Source organism: Oncorhynchus mykiss, chromosome 5 (assembly GCF_057628025.1).
Source record: "Oncorhynchus mykiss isolate SJ-2025 chromosome 5, ASM5762802v1, whole genome shotgun sequence".
Lineage (NCBI taxonomy): Eukaryota > Metazoa > Chordata > Actinopteri > Salmoniformes > Salmonidae > Oncorhynchus > Oncorhynchus mykiss.
In genome coordinates, this window is record NC_143026.1 from 98,227,518 (window position 1) to 98,250,020 (window position 22,503).

General features: G+C 49.3%; 1 protein-coding gene across 12 annotated transcripts in view; it reads left to right on the plus strand.

Moving 5' to 3' along the window:
• The window catches only part of LOC110524902 (sex comb on midleg-like protein 2), a 76,915-nt gene extending 59,281 nt beyond the window's left edge, over positions 1–17,634 (plus strand). For 5 of the 12 annotated variants that reach the window (XM_036979019.2, XM_036979021.2, XM_036979022.2 and 2 more), the window contains 7 exons: positions 2,619–2,993; positions 10,355–10,558; positions 10,858–11,013; positions 12,224–12,349; positions 13,808–14,026; positions 14,442–14,611; positions 15,051–17,634. In XM_036979019.2, the coding sequence (XP_036834914.1) occupies positions 2,619–2,993; positions 10,355–10,558; positions 10,858–11,013; positions 12,224–12,349; positions 13,808–14,026; positions 14,442–14,611; positions 15,051–15,176 (1,376 nt within the window). In that variant the 3' untranslated portion in view covers positions 15,177–17,634. The remainder of the gene's footprint in view (positions 1–2,618; positions 2,994–10,354; positions 10,559–10,857; positions 11,014–12,223; positions 12,350–13,807; positions 14,027–14,441; positions 14,612–15,050) is intronic. The other 7 variants (XM_036979020.2, XM_090236553.1, XM_090236552.1 and 4 more) reach the window with 2 other exon arrangements.
• The last annotated feature ends 4,869 nt before the right edge of the window (positions 17,635–22,503 follow it).

A 22,503-nucleotide genomic window follows, 5' to 3' on the forward strand; every position in this document is an offset into this window, starting at 1 on the left:
GCTGTATCCCAGCGTAACTCCTCAGCCAGTGTAGAGGCTGTATCCCAGCGTAACTCCTCAGCCAGTGTAGAGGCTGTATCCCAGCGTAACTCTCCTCAGCCAGTGTAGAGGCTGTATCCCACCGTAACTCTCTTTTCTCAGCCAGTGTAGAGGCTGTATCCCAGCGTAACCATCCTCTCTCAGCCAGTGTAGAGGCTGTATCCCAGCATAACTCTCCTCAGCCAGTGTAGAGGCTGTATCCCAGCGTAACTCCTCAGCCAGTGTAGAGGCTGTATCCCAGCGTAACTCTCCTCAGCCAGTGTAGAGGCTGTATCCCAGCGTAACTCCTCAGCCAGTGTAGAGGCTGTATCCCAGCGTAACTCCTCAGCCAGTGTAGAGGCTGTATCCCAGCGTAACTCCTCAGCCAGTGTAGAGGCTGTATCCCAGCGTAACTCTCCTCAGCCAGTGTAGAGGCTGTATCCCAGCGTAACTCTCCTCAGCCAGTGTAGAGGCTGTATCCCAGCGTAACTCCTCAGCCAGTGTAGAGGCTGTATCCCAGCGTAACTCTCCTCAGCCAGTGTAGAGGCTGTATCCCAGCGTAACTCTCCTCAGCCAGTGTAGAGGCTGTATCCCAGCGTAACTCTCCTCAGCCAGTGTAGAGGCTGTATCCCAGCGTAACTCTCCTCAGCCAGTGTAGAGGCTGTATCCCAGCGTAACTCTCCTCAGCCAGTGTAGAGGCTGTATCCCAGCGTAACTCTCCTCAGCCAGTGTAGAGGCTGTATCCCAGCGTAACTCTCCTCAGCCAGTGTAGAGGCTGTATCCCAGCGTAACTCCTCAGCCAGTGTAGAGGCTGTATCCCCAGCGTAACTCTCCTCAGCCAGTGTAGAGGCTGTATCCCAGCGTAACTCCTCAGCCAGTGTAGAGGCTGTATCCCAGCGTAACTCTCCTCAGCCAGTGTAGAGGCTGTATCCCAGCGTAACTCCTCAGCCAGTGTAGAGGCTGTATCCCAGCGTAACTCTCCTCAGCCAGTGTAGAGGCTATATCCCAGCGTAACTCCTCAGCCAGTGTAGAGGCTGTATCCCAGCGTAACTCTCCTCAGCCAGTGTAGAGGCTGTATCCCAGCGTAACTCTCCTCAGCCAGTGTAGAGCCTGTATCCCAGCGTAACTCCTCAGCCAGTGTAGAGGCTGTATCCCAGCGTAACTCCTCAGCCAGTGTAGAGGCTATATCCCAGCGTAACTCCTCAGCCAGTGTAGAGGCTGTATCCCAGCGTAACTCCTCAGCCAGTGTAGAGGCTATATCCCAGCGTAACTCCTCAGCCAGTGTAGAGGCTGTATCCCAGCGTAACTCTCCTCAGCCAGTGTAGAGGCTATATCCCAGCGTAACTCCTCAGCCAGTGTAGAGGCTGTATCCCAGCGTAACCATCCTCTCTCAGCCAGTGTAGAGGCTGTATCCCAGCGTAACTCTCCTCAGCCAGTGTAGAGGCTGTATCCCAGCGTAACTCCTCAGCCAGTGTAGAGGCTGTATCCCAGCATAACTCTCCTCAGCCAGTGTAGAGGCTGTATCCCAGCGTAACTCTCCTTTCTCAGCCAGTGTAGAGGCTGTATCCCAGCGTAACTCTCCTCAGCCAGTGTAGAGCCTGTATCCCAGCGTAACTCTCCTCAGCCAGTGTAGAGGCTGTATCCCAGCGTAACTCCTCAGCCAGTGTAGAGGCTGTATCCCAGCGTAACTCCTCAGCCAGTGTAGAGGCTGTATCCCAGCGTAACTCCTCAGCCAGTGTAGAGGCTGTATCCCAGCGTAACTCTCCTCAGCCAGTGTAGAGGCTGTATCCCAGCGTAACTCTCCTCAGCCAGTGTAGAGGCTGTATCCCAGCGTAACTCTCCTCAGCCAGTGTAGAGGCTGTATCCCAGCGTAACTCTCCTCAGCCAGTGTAGAGGCTGTATCCCAGCGTAACTCTCCTCAGCCAGTGTAGAGGCTGTATCCCAGCGTAACTCTCCTCAGCCAGTGTAGAGGCTGTATCCCAGCGTAACTCTCCTCAGCCAGTGTAGAGGCTGTATCCCAGCGTAACTCTCCTCAGCCAGTGTAGAGGCTGTATCCCAGCGTAACTCCTCAGCCAGTGTAGAGGCTGTATCCCAGCGTAACTCTCCTCAGCCAGTGTAGAGGCTGTATCCCAGCGTAACTCTCCTCAGCCAGTGTAGAGGCTGTATCCCAGCGTAACTCTCCTCAGCCAGTGTAGAGGCTATATCCCAGCGTAACTCTCCTCAGCCAGTGTAGAGGCTGTATCCCAGCGTAACTCTCCTCAGCCAGTGTAGAGGCTGTATCCCAGCGTAACTCCTCAGCCAGTGTAGAGGCTGTATCCCAGCGTAACTCTCCTCAGCCAGTGTAGAGGCTGTATCCCAGCGTAACTCTCCTCAGCCAGTGTAGAGGCTGTATCCCAGCGTAACTCTCCTCAGCCAGTGTAGAGGCTGTATCCCAGCGTAACTCCTCAGCCAGTGTAGAGGCTGTATCCCAGCGTAACTCCTCAGCCAGTGTAGAGGCTGTATCCCAGCGTAACTCCTCAGCCAGTGTAGAGGCTGTATCCCAGCGTAACCCTCCATGTCTGTTGCACTGAAATCTTATAATCCCTCTGTTGTTTTTCCAGTCAACCTGCCAAAGAACCTGCATGTCCTAACAGCAGCCCACACCCCCTCCAAGCCTAGCCGTAGATCCATGCCTGCGCCCTTCCGGCTTCCCAGCCCCCTACCCCCGCTGCCTGTCAGGAAGGGGGTGCGGGGGCGGCGCCCCAAGAGTGAGACCATCGCCCTGCTGAAGGCTGTAGCGGAGGCAGCTGCAGCTCAGAACGGCACGGCTCCAACCTCTAACTCACTGCTGGCTCCCAGGCCTCACAAGAAGAGAGGCCCTAAACCTGGCAGCAAGAGGAAGCCCAAGGTGCTCCAGAACGTAGTGTCTTCAGGTGCTGCGGATGGCAAGCTGTCAGGGGGTCAACAGGACTGCTTCAGCTCTGTGGTCTCTACAGGTAAACTTGATGACAGCCCACCTCTCTAACCAGCTGCAGCCCGCCTCTCTAACCAGCTGCAGCCCGCCCCTCTAACCAGCTGCAGCCCGCCCCTCTAACCAGCTGCAGCCCGCCCCTCTAACCAGCTGCAGCCCGCCCCTCTAACCAGCTGCAGCCCGCCCCTCTAACCAGCTGCAGCCCGCCCCTCTAACCAGCTGCAGCCCGCCCCTCTAACCAACTGCAGCCCACCAGGTTAGGGGTAGGCTGAGGGTTAGGGGTTAGGGGTAGGCTGAGGGGTAAGGGGGTTGGGGTTAGGCTGAGGGGTAAGGGGGTTGGGGTTAGGCTGAGGGGTAAGGGGGTTGGGGTTAGGCTGAGGGGTAAGGGGGTTGGGGTTAGGCTGAGGGGTAAGGGGGTTGGGGTTAGGCTGAGGGGTAAGGGGGTTGGGATTAGGCTGAGGGGTAAGGGGGTTGGGATTAGGCTGAGGGGTAAGGGGGTTGGGGTTAGGCTGAGGGGTAAGGGGGTTGGGGTTAGGCTGAGAGTTAGGGGTGGGGGTAGGCTGAGGGGTAAGGGGGTTGGGGTTAGGCTGAGAGTTAGGGGTAGGGTTAGGGGTAGGCTGAGGGGTTGGGGATTCGAGGTTAGGGGTAGGCTGAGGGGTAGGGGTGGGGGTTATGGGTAGGCTGAGGGGTGGGGGTAATGGTTAGGGGTGGGGGTTAGGGGTAGGCTGAGAGTTAGGGGTTAGGCTGAGGGTTAGGGTTAGGGGTAGGCCGAGGGGTAGGGGTTGGGGGTAGGCTGAGGGTTGGGGTAGGGTTTGGGGTTAGGCTGAGGGTTTGGTGTTAGGGGTTGGTTAGGGGTAGGGGTTAGGCTGAGGGTTAGGGGTTAGGAGTTAGGGGTAGGCTGATGGTTAGGGGTAGGGTTTGGGGCTAGGGGTAGACTGAGGGTTAGGGGTAGGCTGAGGGTTAGGGGTTAGGGGTTAGGGGTAGGCTGAGGGGTAAGGGGGTTGGGGTTAGGCTGAGGGGTAAGGGGGTTGGGGTTAGGCTGAGGGGTAAGGGGGTTGGGATTAGGCTGAGGGGTAAGGGGGTTGGGGTTAGGCTGAGGGGTAAGGGGGTTGGGGTTAGGCTGAGAGTTAGGGGTGGGGGTAGGCTGAGGGGTAAGAGGGTTGGGGTTAGGCTGAGAGTTAGGGGTAGGGTTAGGGGTAGGCTGAGGGGTTGGGGATTAGAGGTTAGGGGTAGGCTGAGGGTTAGGGGTAGGCTGAGGGGTAGGGGGGTTAGGGGTTGGGGTTAGGCTGAGGGGTAGGGGTGGGGATTAGGGTTAGGCTGAGGGGTAGGGTTAGGGGTAGGCTGAGAGTTAGGGGTGGGGGTTAGGGTTAGGGAGGTTAGGGGTTGGGGTTAGGGGTAGGCTGAGGGTAAGGGGTAGGCTGAGGGGTAGGGGTGGGGGTTAGGGGTAGGCTGAGGGGTAGGGGTGGGGGTTATGGGTAGGCTGAGGGGTAGGGGTGGGGGTTAGGGGTAGGCTGAGAGGTAGGGGTGGGGGTAATGGTTAGGGGTGGGGGTTAGGGGTAGGCTGAGAGTTAGGGGTTAGGCTGAGGGTTAGGGTTAGGGGTAGGCCGAGGGGTAGGGGTTGGGGGTAGGCTGAGGGTTGGGGTAGGGTTTGGGGTTAGGCTGAGGGTTTGGTGTTAGGGGTTGGTTAGGGGTAGGGGTTAGGCTGAGGGTTAGGGGTTAGGAGTTAGGGGTAGGCTGATGGTTAGGGGTAGGGTTTGGGGCTAGGGGTAGACTGAGGGTTAGGGGTAGGCTGAGGGTTAGGGGTAGGCTGAGGGGTAAGGGGGTTGGGGTTAGGCTGAGGGGTAAGGGGGTTGGGGTTAGGCTGAGGGGTAAGGGGGTTGGGATTAGGCTGAGGGGTAAGGGGGTTGGGGTTAGGCTGAGGGGTAAGGGGGTTGGGGTTAGGCTGAGAGTTAGGGGTGGGGGTAGGCTGAGGGGTAAGGGGGTTGGGGTTAGGCTGAGAGTTAGGGGTAGGGTTAGGGGTAGGCTGAGGGGTTGGGGATTAGAGGTTAGGGGTAGGCTGAGGGTTAGGGGTAGGCTGAGGGGTAGGGGTGTTAGGGGTTGGGGTTAGGCTGAGGGGTAGGGGTGGGGATTAGGGTTAGGCTGAGGGGTAGGGTTAGGGGTAGGCTGAGAGTTAGGGGTGGGGGTTAGGGTTAGGGAGGTTAGGGGTTGGGGTTAGGGGTAGGCTGAGGGTAAGGGGTAGGCTGAGGGGTAGGGGTGGGGGTTAGGGGTAGGCTGAGGGGTAGGGGTGGGGGTTATGGGTAGGCTGAGGGGTAGGGGTGGGGGTTAGGGGTAGGCTGAGGGGTAGGGGTGGGGGTAATGGTTAGGGGTGGGGGTTAGGGGTAATGGTTAGGGGTGGGGGTTAGGGGTAGGCTGAGAGTTAGGGGTTAGGCTGAGGGTTAGGGTTAGGGGTAGGCCGAGGGGTAGGGGTTGGGGGTAGGCTGAGGGTTGGGGTAGGGTTTGGGGTTAGGCTGAGGGTTTGGTGTTAGGGGTTGGTTAGGGGTAGGGGTTAGGCTGAGGGTTAGGGGTTAGGAGTTAGGGGTAGGCTGATGGTTAGGGGTAGGGTTTGGGGCTAGGGGTAGACTGAGGGTTAGGGGTAGGCTGAGGGGTAGGGGGGTTAGGGGTTGGGGTTAGGCTGAGAGTTAGGGGTGGGGGTGGGGGTTAGGGGTAGGCTAAGGGTTAGAGGTGGGAGTTAGGGGTAGGCTGAGGGTTAGGGGTAGGGTTAGCGGGGTTAGGGCTTGGGGTTAGGCTGAGAGTTAGGGGTGGGAGTTAGGGTTGGGGGTAGGCTGAGGGTTAGGGTTAGGGGTTAGGCTGAGTTATGGATAAGGGTTAGGAGTTAGGGTTAAGGGTAGGCTGGGGGTTAGGGGTAGGGGTTAGGCTGAGTTATGGATAAGGGTTAGGAGTTAGGGTTAAGGGTAGGCTGGGGGTTAGGGTTAGGTGGGTTAGGGGTTGGGGGTAGGCTGAGAGTTAGGGGTTGGGGTATGGTTTGGGTTTAGGGGTTGGGGTTAGGGGTAGGCTGATGGTTAGGGGTAGGGTTAGGCTGAGGGGTAGGGTTTGGGGTTAGGCTGTGGGGTAGGATTTAGGGTTAGGGTAGAGTTAGGGGTTGGGGTTAAGCTGAGGGGTGGGGTTAGGGTTAAGGGTAGGCTGGGGGTTAGGGGTAGGGGTTAGGCTGAGTTATGGATAAGGGTTAGGAGTTAGGGTTAAGGGTAGGCTGGGGGTTAGGGGTAGGGTTAGGTGGGTTAGGGGTTGGGGGTAGGCTGAGAGTTAGGGGTTGGGGTATGGTTTGGGTTTAGGGGTTGGGGTTAGGGGTAGGCTGATGGTTAGGGGTAGGGTTAGGCTGAGGGGTAGGGTTTGGGGTTAGGCTGTGGGGAAGGATTTAGGGTTAGGGTAGAGTTAGGGGTTGGGGTTAAGCTGAGGGGTAGGGTTAGGGGTTGGGGTTAGGGGTTGGGGTTAGGGGTTGGCTGAAGGTTAGGGGTAGGCTGAGGGTTAGGGGTAGGGGATAGGGGTTGGCTGAGGGTTAGGGGTAGGATAAGGGTTATGCTGAGGGTTAAGGGATGGGGTTGGCTGAGGGTTAGGGGTTGGCTGAGGGTTAGGGGTAGGCTGAGGGTTAGGGGTAGGCTAAGGGTTAGGGGATAGGGGTTGGCTGAGGGTTAGGCTGGGTTAGCAGTAGGCTGTAGGGGGGGGGGTACCGAGGCAATGCGGAGGCTGTGGGGGGGGGGGGGTACCGAGTCAATGCGGAGGCTGTAGGGGGGGGTACCGAGTCAATGCGGAGGCTGTAGGGGGGGGTACCGAGTCAATGCGGAGGCTGTAGGGGGGGGTACCGAGTCAATGCGGAGGCTGTAGGGGGGGGGGGGGGGGTACCAAGTCAATGCGGAGGCTGTAGGGGGGGGTACCGAGTCAATGCGGAGGCTGTAGGGGGGGGTACCGAGGCAATGCGGAGGCTGTAGGGGGGGGGTACCGATTCAATGCGGAGGCTGTAGGGGGGTACCGAGTCAATGCGTAGGGTGGGGGGGGTACCGAGTCAATGCGGAAGCTGTAGACGGGGGGGGAGGGGGTACCGAGTCAATGCGGCGGCTGTAGACGGGGGGGGGGGGGGGGGGGGGGGGGGGGGGGTACCGAGTCAATGTCCCATAGGGCGGCGCACAATTGGCCCAGCGTCGTCCAGGCCGTCATTGTAAATAATAATTTGTTCTTAACGTACTTGCAAAGTTAAATAAAGGTTTAAAAAAATAATAATAATGTCAGGGGTAGTTAGTTAGTCAACGTAATTTGTAAGGTGACTATGTATAGATAATAAACGGATAGTAACAGCAGTGTAAAAACAGGGGGGGGGGGGGGGGTAGAAGCTGTTAAGGAGCCTTTTGGACCTCGACTTAGCGCTCCAGTACCATCTATGACTAGGGTGGCTAGAGTCTTTGACATTTTTTTTGTGCCATCCCCTGACACCGCTTAGTATATAGGTCCTGGATGTCAGGAAGCTTGCCCCCAGTGTTGTACTGGGTCGTACGCATTAACCTCTGTAGCGCCTTATGATCGGATGCCGAGCAGCTGCGATACCAGGCAGCTCAACCTGACTGGCTTTGATGTGTTTGAGGAGGGCTAGATCAAAAGCCTGCACACCCAGTATTTCTCAAGACTGAGGGTTGACCACCCAGTATTTCTCCAGGCTGAGGGTTGACCACCCAGTATTTCTCCAGGCTGAGGGTTGACCAAGTATTTCTCCAGGCTGAGGGTTGACCGACCAAGTATTTCTCCAGGCTGAGGGTTGACCGCCCAGTATTTCTCCAGGCTGAGGGTTGACCCCCCATTATTTCTCTAGGCTGAGGGTTGACCATCCAGTATTTCTCCAGGCTGAGGGTTGACCAAGTATTTCTCCAGGCTGAGGGTTGACCACCCAGTATTTCTCCAGGCTGAGGGTTGACCGCCCAGTATTTCTCCAGGCTGAGATCAAAAGCCTGCACACCCAGTATTTCTCAAGACTGAGGGTTGACCACCCAGTATTTCTCCAGGCTGAGGGTTGACCACCCAGTATTTCTCCAGGCTGAGGGTTGACCAAGTATTTCTCCAGGCTGAGGGTTGACCACCCAGTATTTCTCCAGGCTGAGGGTTGACCGCCCAGTATTTCTCCAGGCTGAGGGTTGACCCCCCATTATTTCTCTAGGCTGAGGGTGACCACCCATTATTTCTCCAGGCTAAGGGTTGACCGCCCAGTATTTCTCCAGGCTGAGGGTTGACCACCCAGTATCTTTCCAGGCTGAGGGTTGACCACCCAGTATTTCTCCAGGCTGACGGTTGACCACCCGGTATTTCTCCAGGCTGAGGGTTGTCTAACAGGTATTCTACTTTAGGGGGGGTTAAGTGCGTTGCTCAATAACAGGAGATGGTACAGGGAATCAGGGAGCAGCCGCTGTGTTGATACCACATTACACTTTCTTTTGTATATGTACATAGAGAAATCGTGGAAATTTGGTGAAAAGTGTTTTTTCCCGCTAATTGCATTTTGGAACATTTACAGGTAGCCTCATTGTTGAGCTTATAATATGAAGAAATAAAATGTCTCTGTCCTTGTCATCTTTGTGTTACCTTCCTCTTTCATGCGGTCTGTGTGTGTGTCGTAGGCGGGAAGTCAGGTGACAAGCTTAGGTCCGAAATAAACCCATTGAAACGCATTGTGCTTCTTTTGGACAGACGAGTTTTGACGAGTGTGAAACCTCTTGCTCTGCTTCTTCCTCTCTGAGCCAGAAAAAAACTGGACAATGGATTATGGTCATTGTAGTTAATTACAATGTTTATGTGCTGAACTTTTTATTTCATTTCTATTTCACCTTTATTTAACCAGGTAGACTAGTTGAGAACAAGTTCTCATTTGCAACTGTGACCTGGCCAAGATGGAGCATAGCAGTTTGACACATACAACAACACAGAGTTACACATGGAATAAACAAAACATAGTCTATATACAGTGAGTGCAAGTGGGGTAAGATAAGGGAGTTAAGGCAATTAATAGGCCATGGTGGTGAAGTAATTACAATATAGCAAATAAACACTGACATTGTAGATGTGCAGAAGATGAATGTGCAAGTAGAGATACTGGGGTGCAAAGGAGCAAGATAAATAAATAAATGCAGTATGGGGATGAGGTAGTTGGATGGGCTATTTACAGATGGCCTATGTACAGGTGCAGTGATCTGTGAGCTGCTCTGACAGCTGGTGCTTAAAGCTAGTGAGGGAGATATGAGTCTCCAGCTTCAGTGATTTTTGCAATTCGTTCCAGTCATTGGCAGCAGAGAACTGAAAGGAAAGGCGGCCAAAGGAGGAATTTGCTTTGGGGATGACCAGTGAAATATACCCGCTGGAGCGCGTTTTACGAGTGGGTGCTGCTATGGTGACCAGTGAGCTAAGGCGGGGCTTTACCTAGCAGAGACTTGTAGATGACCTGGAGCCAGTGGGTTTGGCGACGAGTATGAAGCGAGGGCCAGCCAACGAAGGCGTACAGGTCGCAGTGGTGGGTAGTATATGGGGCTTTGGTGACAAAACGGATGGCACTGTGATAGACTGCATCCAATTTGTTGAGTAGAGTGTTGGAGGCCATTTTGTAAATTACATTGCCGAAGTCGAGGATCGGTAGGATAGTCAGTTTTACAAGGGTATGCTTGGCAGCATTGTGACGGGGACGCTTTGTTGCGAAATAGGAAGCCGGTTCTAGATTTAATTTTGGATTGGAGATGCTTAATGTGAGTCTGGAAGGAGAGTTTACAGTCTAACCAGACACCTAGGTATTTGTAGTTGTCTACATATTCTAAGTCACAACCGTCCAGAGTAGTGATGCTGGATGGGCGGGCATTGATTGGTTGAAGAGCATGCATTTAGTTTTACTTGCATTTAAGAGCAGTTGGAGGCCACGGAAGGAGAGTTGTATAGCATTGAAGCTCGTCCGGAGGTTAGTTAACACAGTGTCCAAAGAAACAAGGTTGAATTTTTGTTTAATGAAATCTCCTTTCAGCCCAGCGTCCCACTTGTTTTCTCTTGTGAATTATTTGATTTGTCTCTTGAGAAAGGCGCGTTGGACTCAATTAAATGTAATTCAAGTAATTGAACCGACAGAATTTTGATTAATTGCTCAGCACTTGTGGCCAGCCATCTTCCAGGAGAGCCTAAATGGGGCAGTGTTGTAATTTGATCAAGTAAAATGTCAAGCCCTGATGTTTCTCTTTGTGTGTTATATCAGTGTGTGCCTCCATTTTAATTGTTTCTCTTTGTGTGTGTGTGTGTGTGTGTGTGTGTGTGTGTGTGTGTGTGTGTGTGTGTGTGTGTGTGTGTGTGTGTGTGTGTGTGTGTGTGTGTTATCAGTGTGTGTGTATGTGAACAAGCATGGAACCTGTGGGCCTCACCTGGACAGGAAGCAGATGCAGCGTCTTCCGGACCACTTTGGGCCAGGTCCTGTTAACGCGGTGCTACAACAGGCAGTTCAGACTTGTCTAGACTGTTGTTACCAACCAAAGGTGCTGCTCAGAACTCTACAGGCACACGCTGGGGGAGGAGAGGTTGTCAGTGGTGAGGAGATGGCTACTGCCACGGACCTGCACTGACACGCCACAGACCTGCACTGACACGCCACAGACCTGCACTGACACGCCACAGACCTGCACTGACACGCCACAGACCTGCACTGACACGCCACAGACCTGCACTGACACGCCACAGACCTGCACTGACACGCCACAGACCTGCACTGACACGCCACAGACCTGCACTGACACGCCACAGACCTGTCATATCACAAGTCAACTGATAATGACTCTGTGTTGACCTCTGTGTTTGACCACATGTTGACCTCTGCCCCCTGCCCCTAGTGAGGATGGATGGTGGAGTTCGTCTGGTGAAGCTGCCCTCAGCCTCAAGCGCCTCCTTTGTGCTCCGCTTCCTGGAGATGCTGTGCCGCACGCTGCAGAGTCATTTCCTCTTCAGCTCCCAGCCCTTCAGCAACATATACACCTACAGTAAATATGGTAACTATACCTACAGAACCGCCAAGGCAGGTAACTGCCCCCACAGCACCGCCAAGGCAGGTAACTGCCCCCACAGCACCGCCAAGGCAGGTAACTGCCCCCCACAGCACCGCCAAGGCAGGTAACTTCCCCCACAGCACCGCCAAGGCCGGTAACTGCCCCCGCCAAGGCCGGTAACTGCCCCGCCAAGGCCGGTAGTAACTGCCCCCGCGAAGGCCGGTAGTAACTGCCCCCGCCAAGGCCGGTAGTAACTGCCCCCGCCAAGGCCGGTAGTAACTGCCCCCGCCGAACCGCCAAGGCACCGCCCCCGCCCCACCGCCAAGGCAGGTAACTTTGGTAACACTGTAACTAAACCTAGACAGGACCAGGACAGGTAACAAAGTGCCTATTAGAATTTGGCCATGGCTTTCATAGTGTCTTGCAGGACCCTGACATTGTTCTCAAGGAAGTACATGTACATTCAATGATAAATGTTGTCTTGGACAGGGCACTGTGTATATGTGTAGCTCTGTCAGTAGCTGTGTTTCACAACATTTCTACACTGTGTCTGTACTAGCTGTGTCTGTACTACCCTACATTACTCATCTCATATGTATATACTGTAGTCTATACCATCCCCTGCATCTTGCCTATGCCGTTCTGTACCATCACTCATTCATATATCGTTATGTACTTATACTTTATCCCTTTACACTTGTGTGTATAAGGTAGTAGTTGTGGAATTGTTAGGTTAGATTACTCGTTGGTTATTACTGCATTGTCGGAACTAGAAGCACAAGCATTTCGCTACACTCGCATTAACATCTGCTAACCAGGTGTATGTGACAAATAAAATTAGATTGAATTTACTAGCAGTGTGTCTGCACTGGCAGTGTGTCTGCACTGGCAGTGTGTCTGCACTGGCAGTGTGTCTGTAGCTGTAACACCATCTCTTCCCAGTGTGTCTGTACTGGCAGTGGTTCTGTACTGGCAGTGTGTCTACCGGCAGTCTGTCTGTACCGGCAGTCTGTCTGTACCGGCAGTGTGTCTGTAGCTGTGACACCATTTCTTCCCTGTGTGTCTGTACTGGCAGCGTGTCTGTACTGGCAGCGTGTCTGTACTGGCAGCGTGTCTGTACTGGCAGCGTGTCTGTACTGGCAGCGTGTCTGTACTGGCAGCGTGCCTGTAGCTGTAGCACCATCTCTTCCCTATGCGTTTGTCTGTGTTCCAGTGAAGGAGGAGGCGTTGGAGGCCCCATCACTGAGCCAGGGGATGAAACGTCTATCTAGAGACGCATCCCCCTACGCAGCCCCCCTTTCCCCTAAACTACTGCGCACCGAGGCACACCTTTCAGAAGGTAACATCAGACAATCAGCACCTAGCACCACCGTCTACTGGCTCACATTACACACATCCAGTACATCAACACAAATCATATGTAGCTTGTTTCTCCAACCTCTAAGACCTTTTGATGATCAGTGACCAATTCTAAAATGCATTAAATTGTTTTTTTCCTCATCAATCTCCACCTAATACCACATAATGACAAAGCGAGAAAAAAAAAATGAAATAAAAAATACAAAACAGAAATACCTTATTTACATAAGTATTCAGACCCTGTCTATATAAGATCCCACGGTAGACAGTGCATGTCAGAGCAGTAGAGCTCCGAGACAGGATGTGTAGAGGCACAGATCTGGGGAAGGGTACCAAAACTTTTCTGCAGCATTGAAGATCCAAAAGACCACAGGGGCCTCCATCATTCTTAAATATAAGAAGTTTGGAACCACCAAGACTCTTCCTAGAGCTGACCACCCGGCCAAACTTGGCAATTGGGGGAGAAGGGCCTTGGTCAGGGAGGTGACCAAGAACCCGATGGTCACTCTGACAGAGCTCCAGTGTTCCTCTGTGGAGATGGGAGAACCTTCCAGAAGGACAGCCATCCCTGCAGCACTTCATCAATCAGGCCTTTATGGTAGAGTAGCCAGAGGGTCCTCAGTAAAAGGCACACGTGAGCCCGCTTTGAATTTGCCAAAAGGCACCTAAAGGACTCAGACCATGAGAAACCGTTTCTCTGGTCTGATGTGACCAAGATTACACTCTTTGGCCTGAATACCAAGTCTCACATCTGGAGGAAGCTTGGCACCATCCCCTACGGTGAAGCATGGGGATGTTTTTCAGCGGCAGGGACTGGAGGACTAGTCTGGTTCGAGGCAAAGATGAATGGCTCAAAGTACAGTGAGATCCTTGAAAACCTGCTCCAGAGCGCCCAGGACCTCAGACTGGAGCGAAGGTTCACCTTCCAACAGGACAACGACCCTAAGCACACAGCCAAGACAACGCAGGAGTGGCTTCAGGACAAGTCTCTGAATGTCCTTGAGTGGCCCAGCCAGAGTCCGGACGTGAACCAGATCAAACATCTCTTGATAGACCTGAAAATAGCTGTGTAGCGACACTACCCATCCAACCTGACAGAGCTTGAGAGGATCTGCAGTAGGAGAATGGGAGAAACTCCTCAAATACAGGTGTGCCAATCTTGTGGCAGCATACCCAACAAGTCTTGATATAATAATAATATAGTTTTTTTTCAAAATAATATCTTTATTTTATTATGTTTGCAAAAAAAATCTGCCTGTTTTTACTTTGTCATGATGGGGTATTGTGTGTAGATTGCTGAGGGAATAAAAATAATATTTTAGAATAAGGCTGTTGCGTAGCAAAATGTGTAAAAAGTCAAGGGGATGCACTGTATCTTGGGATTGGACAGATAGAGGTTAGAGTAAGGGCCTAATAAGGCAGAGGACGATGTCTCTAGCAGATACTCTGCCCCATGAGGAGAACAGCCTTCTGAAGGAGCAGTGCTTCATGGACTCTAACTCCATGATGCTGCGCAGCACCTCTGACTACCACTCCCAGGCCAGCAGCCCCTATTACCCATGCCATGGCCCCGAACGCGCCCACAGCACGCCACTGCACCGCCTTGCCTCCAACCCTGCGGACCTCCCCTGTACACACACCAACAGAGGAGTGGAAGGTAGGCCCTGTCAGAGCCTCTGTCCTCATGGTGTGTTGCTGTATCCAATAACCTGCTATGCTCTCCATGTCAGTCTGGTTGCTGCTATGGGGATAACTTTTGTTTGAAGACACACATCCCTGGAATATTTGATCATTGCAATCTCTTTAGAAGTAGCGTAGTGGCAACAGTAGATCGTACCATCTTAATGTTCAAATTCCGAGCCCTGGATTTAAACAACTCCGACATTAAATGGCTCAGAAACTATCTTATGGGCCATAATCAAATGGTGGATGTGAACGGGTCACGGTCTAAACCCAAAACTAATATCTGCGGATTACCACAAGGAAGACCCATTTTCCCCCCCTGCTGTTTATCTCTGCAGCTACTATGAGCTGTAGACTAGTTCACCGTGTCTTACTGCTCTGTTCTCCAGCCGCCAGCTCCACCACGGGCCCCGAGCCCACGGGCCCTGACACACAGACCCCCAGGGGGACGGGGTTGGGCAGGAACCCCTCTACCTGGTCCATCGATGAGGTCATGCAGTTTGTGAGCGACGCCGACCCCTCAGCCTTGGCCCCGCACGCTGAGCTGTTCAGGAAACACGTGAGTGACTACTGACCATAGAGTTAGAGGGAAAACTACCATTCTTACTGTTATTACTGACCATAGAGTTATAACCACTAGAAAATTACTGTTATTACTGACCATAGTTATATCCACTAGAGTAGAGGGCAAATTACTGTTACAACTGACCATAGTTATAACCACTAGAGGGCAAATTACTGTTACAACTGACCATAGTTATAACCACTAGAGTAGAGGGCAAACTACTGTTATTACTGGCCATAGAGTTATAACCACTAGTAAACGATTATTACTGACCATAGTTATAACCACTAGAGTAGAGGGAAAACTACTGTTTTGATGGTTATATGCCAGTGTGCATGGTTTCTTCTGAATGATGCTAATCCTGGCTTATTTCTCTCTCTCTCTACCTGTCTCTCTCTCCTGTCTTTCTGCCTGCGTGTCTGTCCATCCTCAGGAGATTGACGGCAAGGCCCTGATGCTGCTGAGGAGTGACATGGTGATGAAGTACATGGGTCTGAAGCTGGGGCCCGCCTTGAAGCTGTGTCACCACATAGAGCGGCTGAAACAGGGCAAATTGTAGAGCTGAAACACAGAATGGAACAGGGCAAACTGTAGAGGTGAAACACATATACTGAAACAGGGCAAACTGTAGAAGTGAAACTGGAGAGCTGAAACACAGACAAACAGGGCTAACTGTAGGGCTGAAACTGTAGAATTGTAACAGACTGAAACAGGGCAAATGGACTGAAACACAGAAAAGAACAGGGCAAACTGTAGAGCTGAAACGGGGCAAGCTGTAGAGCTGAAACGGGGCAAGCTGTAGAGCTGAAACGGGGCAAGCTGTAGCAGGTCCCAGATTAGCCCGGCCTCACAGACCCCAGGTGAGAAACAGCTCATCCTACCACAGAATGTCCCACAGCGTCTCTTACAGGTGACCCAATACTCAACCTCAAACAGTCTCTTCAGGGGCACACAGCCCCCTCTAGCCCCCAGCCTGCACTAAGCCCTCTTTATCTCTGAGCTCTCTCACTCCGGTTATGTTATCTGTGGTAACATGCCTCTAACATACAGACAGTGTGGAAACATGGAAACACATGGTGTGGATCAGTGAAAACATGCGTTGTGCATCGCTGACACCACATTACCTCATCCCCTCCCCAGCCAATCAGAGCTGGGCAAGCCAAACACAGAAGGCTGTGATTGGTTGGATCCCAAAGCAACAGACTCTCTCCATAGTGTTTACATTGAATAGCACAGTCTGACTAACCTACACTAGGACATACTAAGACTTTTTACTGAGTAATGTTTCATCCTGCTTCTGGATCCCAAAGATGTACAATGTTTTCTTCTATGACGTTCTGTTTTTATTATCATGAATATCCTGTTAATAAGGAGGATGTGTATATAAATTTAACAGTGACGATATTAGATGCTAAACCTGTTTACAGCTGCAGAATGTCTGTTGTCTATTTCAATTCCTGTTAGTTCAATAATGTGTCCATGATGCTGGATGATCTGCAGTTTAAGGTAGACCTTTGGCCTGTTGCCATGACGGTCACTAGCCTCTCATGGTAAAGGGTGAAATGTGTTACTAGTGTTAGCAGGTTACTTTCCCCAATGTAAGATGGCCATTGTCGTAAACAGCTAAACGTTTTATCTAATGCCTGTCAGACGGACAGGCACACAGACCATCAACCTCCAACCAGTGGAGATAATCAGGCTGTGCTTTTGAAACTCAAATTCCCTGTGACTGTGGTGTTTGATGTGGGGATTAATGAAGGTCATGCTGTTAAAGAGATCGCCCCTACTGGTGGTGTCAAGCACAGAGGCTTTGTCCAGTTTTCATCAATACAGAACTGTCGAGAAAGATTATTTTAATTTATTTCCAGAAGTTATTTTAGATGACTGGTCAGTGATTCTAGAAGTTATTTCAGATGACTGGTCAGTTATTCTAGAAGTTATTTCAGATGACTGCTCTGTGATTCTAGAAGTTATTTCAGATGACTGCTCTGTGATTCTAGAAGTTATTTCAGATGACAGCTCGTTCTAGTTTCAAGAGTAAAGGGGACATATTAAAGGGCTTTCTATCTAGGTTTCAGTTTGATATTAAAGGTGCTATACACAGGATTTTTTTAATTTAAATTTTGTGTTGTAATTTCAGAAAATGTCCATAATATATCTACAGAAATAGTGGAATGATGGTGTGTTTCACAGTATTGCTTACCGGCCAGTGTTGTGATTGACTGTGATATTCGCCTCAAAATGTAATAGTTTGACTTTGTAACTGTGTTATCAAGTGGGAATCGCTCTGCAATTTAAATTGTACAATGATTCCCTACACTATTCAGTGCTTGTTTTCTCACATAAACTGAAATTGAGCGACCAGTGTAGCAACCAGGGAATGACAAACAAAACAATTCCACTAAATAACACAGTCTGAATTTACAATGCAAAAATTCTACAAAAAATCCTCTGTAGCGTCTTTTAATATTAGTCCGAGTCGGAGATATCCTCACCTGCTATTGGTCCCTGAAGGAAGTCATGTTGTCAGTTGGACCATTTGTTAAAACAGATTTATGGGTTTAACCATAAATATCAGACACAAGAATGTACATTTTTGTAGAAAATAAATATTTTAATGACATTTATATATAAGTAGAAATGTAAAGATTATGGGTGAGGGAGGGACACTATATTTCATACTGCCTTTTTAATGCTTTATATATCTTTTAGTTGAAACGTCCTCAACATAATACAGCAGAACCTGCCTTGCTTTACTTTGAGATCTCTCAGGGCGTCTTGGTTAATAAACTTTTGTAGCATTCTGTTCTGGGTATTGTAAACCATTCTTCTGTTGCTGGTGAGTTGAAGTTAAGGACTCATTGTGCCATAAAGCAACACTAGAACACAGTGTTCTTGTTAAATTCTTTTAAATCAGCTCTAATTACTTGAAAAAGATGCTGTAAGTCATGCTTGTTTATAAAGTCACACCTGAAATAAAAGTGTATTTTCTGTTTTATAGATATCCCAAATGGAAAGCAGCTTGTGTCCTCTTGTTATTGTGTATGGTCCGGAGCCATAGTCTCCAACAGGTAGATCGTGAGCTACAAGTAGCTACCAGCCCACCTATGACCTCGCCATGCAATTCTGAAAGAACATGCACTTTTTAAATAAATCAAATCAAATTTTATTTGTCACATACACATGGTTAGCAGATGTTAGTGCGAGTGTAGCGAAATGCTTGAAACGCGAAGCGAGGCGGCCATCTCTGTCGGCGCCGGAAGATTAACAGTATATATATATACTAATATAATCCTTCACAAACTCAAACAAAAATCTCCCAGCTACTAACCAATCAAAGCCACATTGATATTATCCCAGCCCTTGTAAGCCACTATCGGCTTGAAAAGCCAAACCTAGCACAATAGCAATCTGCCAAATCATGTCCAGCAAAATTGCCTCTGTCTGTTTGTTGAGCGCATTTGTGGATCACTCAATATGTAGCCTATTAGAGATGCTAGTAATAGTAATGGCCTTGTGGGTAGACATTGCCCAAAAACGTTCTTAATTAAATGTTAACTGTGAAGTAGGCTTATCTGACAAAGATATCATGATTATTTGGATCAATTGGGGGGTCATTGTTTTGCCAACTCTGCCATAACATATGAAGCAGCAGAAGGCCTGACATACATGTCTAGACAAACACATTTCTCTGTAAAATTTCGCAATTAAAGGGGAATTACACAAAAACATTTGATTTGTTTGTTTTTTCCAGACATCAAAATGTGTCTTCTGATGTGATTTTAAGCATTGACATGTTCTCAAAACATCAATGTTTGTTGTTCCTCTACGAATAACTGTAATATTGAAATAAACTGTGAAACAAAAACAACAGCCAGGAAAATAAAGTCTGGAAAATACAAAATATAATTTTATGGGACTTGTAATGCCAAAAAGTGTCCACCTGCGTCACAATTGGATTCGATAAGTTCTAGCTTCGGTTGCTAGGGCTATTTTACTAGAATTTGCTAAATTCTGACTGGCCTACGTAATGAACCAAAGCGTCCCTTGTTATACTGGTTGCTTAGCTCTATTATACCTCGTAGCGGTCGCGTAGGACACAGGACGCGGGCAGTTCTAGTTCTATTTCGCATCAGAAGCGCTCGCTCAGTATTCACTAAATGATTACCTCAGAATTGCTCTTCAAGATGGTGTTTTTGACTGACAACCTGCTGACTACCTGCTGCTTCAGAGGACTGGAAAGGGAACACTTTCTTTACCATTTATTTGTCTTTATATAAGAAAATATTGTTCAATAGGAATAAATCATTTCAGCTGTTTTTAGATTTGACGTTGCTAGCTACTGTACTTATATAGCTAGCTAATGTACTCAGCCTGCTAGCTAGCTAGCTAACTGTTATTGTAGCTTTCTGTTTGTATGTAGCTTGCACTTCAATGGCATCCCTCTGAGATTTTCTTTCCAACCAGGCGAAGTACTATGAAGACACCTCTGATCTCGACAAGAGGCGCAACATTCGCAGTGTTGCCAACTCCTCAGTAAGGAAAGTAGCTATTGGCTGTCCTAAAAGTCGCTAGAGGTCGCTAAATGGCGTCATCACCTAATTTGCATAATTGGTAATGTGCATGTCATTGTGATGGACGCTTTAGGAGAGCGGAATAACGTCGTGGGAGAGACAAAAAGTGAGTAAAAACATCCTAAATATGTTTAGAACTACAAATGAACTTCTGTCGATTCTTGTTTTTTTTTGTCACAATTCTAATCCTCCTTTATCCGGGCTTGAAACCGGCAAAAGTGACCCAAAAGAGACACTCGGGCGGAGCTACTTCGTTTTTTATTTGAGATTACATTTTTTTGTTTCGTTTTCTTAATTTGCTTTGGTTTTCACTGGTTACACTAGTGACCATATCCCCCGTGCATCCTGCAAAGGCGGAGGTGTTGTAAATATTTCCGATAGCAAATTTCAATTTACAAAAAACAAAAAAATACGTTTTCGTCTTTTGAGCTTCTAGTCATGAAATCTATGCAGCCTACTCAATCACTTTTTATAGCTACTGTTTACAGGCCTCCTGGGCCATATACAGCGTTCCTCATTGAGTTCACTGAATTCCTAGCAGACCTTGTAGTCATAGCAGATAATATTCTAATTTTTGGTGACTTTAATATTCACATGGAAAAGTCCACAGACTCACTCCAAAAGGCTTTCGAAGCCATCATCGACTCAGTGGGTTTTGTCCAACATGTCTCTGGACCTACTCACTGTCACAGTCATACTCTGGACCTAGTTTTGTCCCATGGAATAAATGTTGTGGATCTTAATGTTTTTCCTCATAATCCTGGACTATCGGACCACCATTTTATTACGTTTGCAATTGCAACAAATAATCTGCTCAGACCCCAACCAAGGAGCATCAAAAGTCGTGCTATAAGTTCCCAGACATCACAAAGATTCCTTGATGCCCTTCCAGACTCCCTCTGCCTACCCAAGGATGTAAGAGGACAAAAATCAGTTAACCACCTAACTGAGGAACTCAATTTAACCTTGCGCAATATCCTAGATGCAGTTGCACCCCTAAAAACTAAAAACATTTGTCATAAGAAACTAGCTCCATGTTATACAGAAAATACCCGAGCTCTGAAGCAAGCTTCCAGAAAATTGGAACGGAAATGGCGCCACACCAAACTGGAAGTCTTCCGACTAGCTTGGAAAGACAGTACCGTGCAGTATCGAAGAGCCCTCACTGCTGCTCGATCATCCTATTTGTCCAACTTAATTGAGGAAAATAAAGAACAATCCGAAATATATTTTTGATACTGACGCAAAGCTAACTAAAAAGCAGCATTACCCAAGAGAGGATGACTTTCACTTCAGCAGTAATAAATTCATGAACTTCTTTGAGGAAAATATCATGATCATTAGAAAGCAAATTACGGACTCTACATCTGCGTATTCCTTCAAAGCTCAGTTGTCCTGAGTCTGCACAACTCTGCCAGGACCTAGGATCAAGAGAGACACTCAAATGTTTTAGTACTATATCTCTTGACATAATGATGAAAATAATAATGGCCTCTAAACCTTCAAGCTGCATACTGGACCCTATATTCCAACTAAACTACTGAAAGAGCTGCTTCCTGTGCTTGGCCCTCCTATGTTGAACGTAATAAACGGCTCTCTATCCACCGGATGTGTACCAAACTCACTACAAGTGGCAGTAATAAAGCCTCTCTTGAAAAAGACAAACCTTGACCCAGAATATATATATAAAACTATCGGCCTATATCGAATCTTCCATTCCTCTCAAAAAATTTAGAAAGGGCTGTTGCGCAGCAACTCACTGCCTTCCTGAAGACAAACAATGTATACGAAATGCTTCAGTCTGGTTTTAGACTCCATCATAGCACTGAGACTGCACTTGTGAAGGTGGTAAATGACCTTTTAATGGCATCAGACCGAGGCTCTGCATCTGTCCTCGTGCTCCTAGACCTTATTGCTGCTTTTGATACCATCGATCACCACATTATTTTGGAGAGATTGGAAACCCAAATTGGTCTACACGGACAAGTTCTGGCCTGATATCATTTTGTCTCTGTGAATGGTTTGTCCTCTGACAAATCAACTGTAAATTTCAGTGTTCCTCAAGATTCCGTTTTAGGACCACTATTGATTTCGTTATATATTGGGGATGTCAAGCAAAAACATAATGTTAACTTTCACTGCTATGCGGATGACACACAGCTGTACATTTCAATGAAACATGGCGAAGCCCCAAAACTGCCCTCGCTAGAAGCCTGTGTTTCAGACATAAGGAAGTGGATTGCTGCAAACGTTCTACTTTTAAACTCGGACAAAACAGAGATGCTTATTCTAGGTCCCAAGAAACAAAGAGATCAAAAAAAAATGTATCCATGCTTTTGTTCTGGGTTAGACTACTGCAATGCTCTACTTTCCGGCTACCCAGATAAAGCACTAAATAAACTTCAGTTAGTGCTAAATACGGCTGCTAGAATCCTGACTAGAACCAAACATTTTTATCATATTACTCCAGTGCTAGCGCCTCTACACTGGCTTCCTGTTAAGGCAAGGGCTGATTTCAAGGTTTTACCGCTAACCTACAAAGTATTACATGGGCTTGCTCCTACCTATCTTTTTGATTCGGTCCTGCCGTACATACCTACACGTACGCTACGGTCACAAGACGCAGGCCTCCTAATTGTCCCTATAATTTCTAAGCAAACAGCTGGAGGCAGGGCTTTCTCCTATAGAGCAACATTTTTATGGAATGGTCTGCCTACCCACGTGAGAGACGCAGACTCGGTCTCAACCTTTAAGTCTTTACTGAAGCCTCAGTAAGTGGGTCCTATGATTGAGTCTAGTCTGGCCCAGGAGTGTGAAGGTGAACGGAAAGGCTCTGGAGCAACGAACCGCCCTTGCTGTCTTTGCCTGGCCGGTTCCCCTCTCTCCACTGGGATTCTCTGCCTCTAACCCTATTATGGGGGCTGAGTCACTGGCTTACTGGTGCTCTTTCATGCCATCCCTAGGAGGGGTGCGTCACTTGAGTGGGTTGAGTCACTGACGTGATCTTCCTGTCTGGGTTGGCGCCCCCCCCCCCCCCCTTGGGTTACGCCGTGGCGGAGATCTTTGTGGGCTATACTCGGTCTTGTCTCAGGATGGTAAGTGGTGGTTGAAGATATCCCTCTAGTGGTGTGGGGGCTGTGCTTTGGCAAAGTGGGTGGGGTTATATCCTTCCTGGTTGGCCCTTTCCGGGGGCATCATCGGATGGGGCCACAGTGTCTCCTGACCCCTCCCGTCTCAGCCTCCAGTATTTATGCTGTAGTAGTTTGTGTCGGGGGGGCTAGGGTCAGTTTGCTATATCTGGAGTACTTCTCC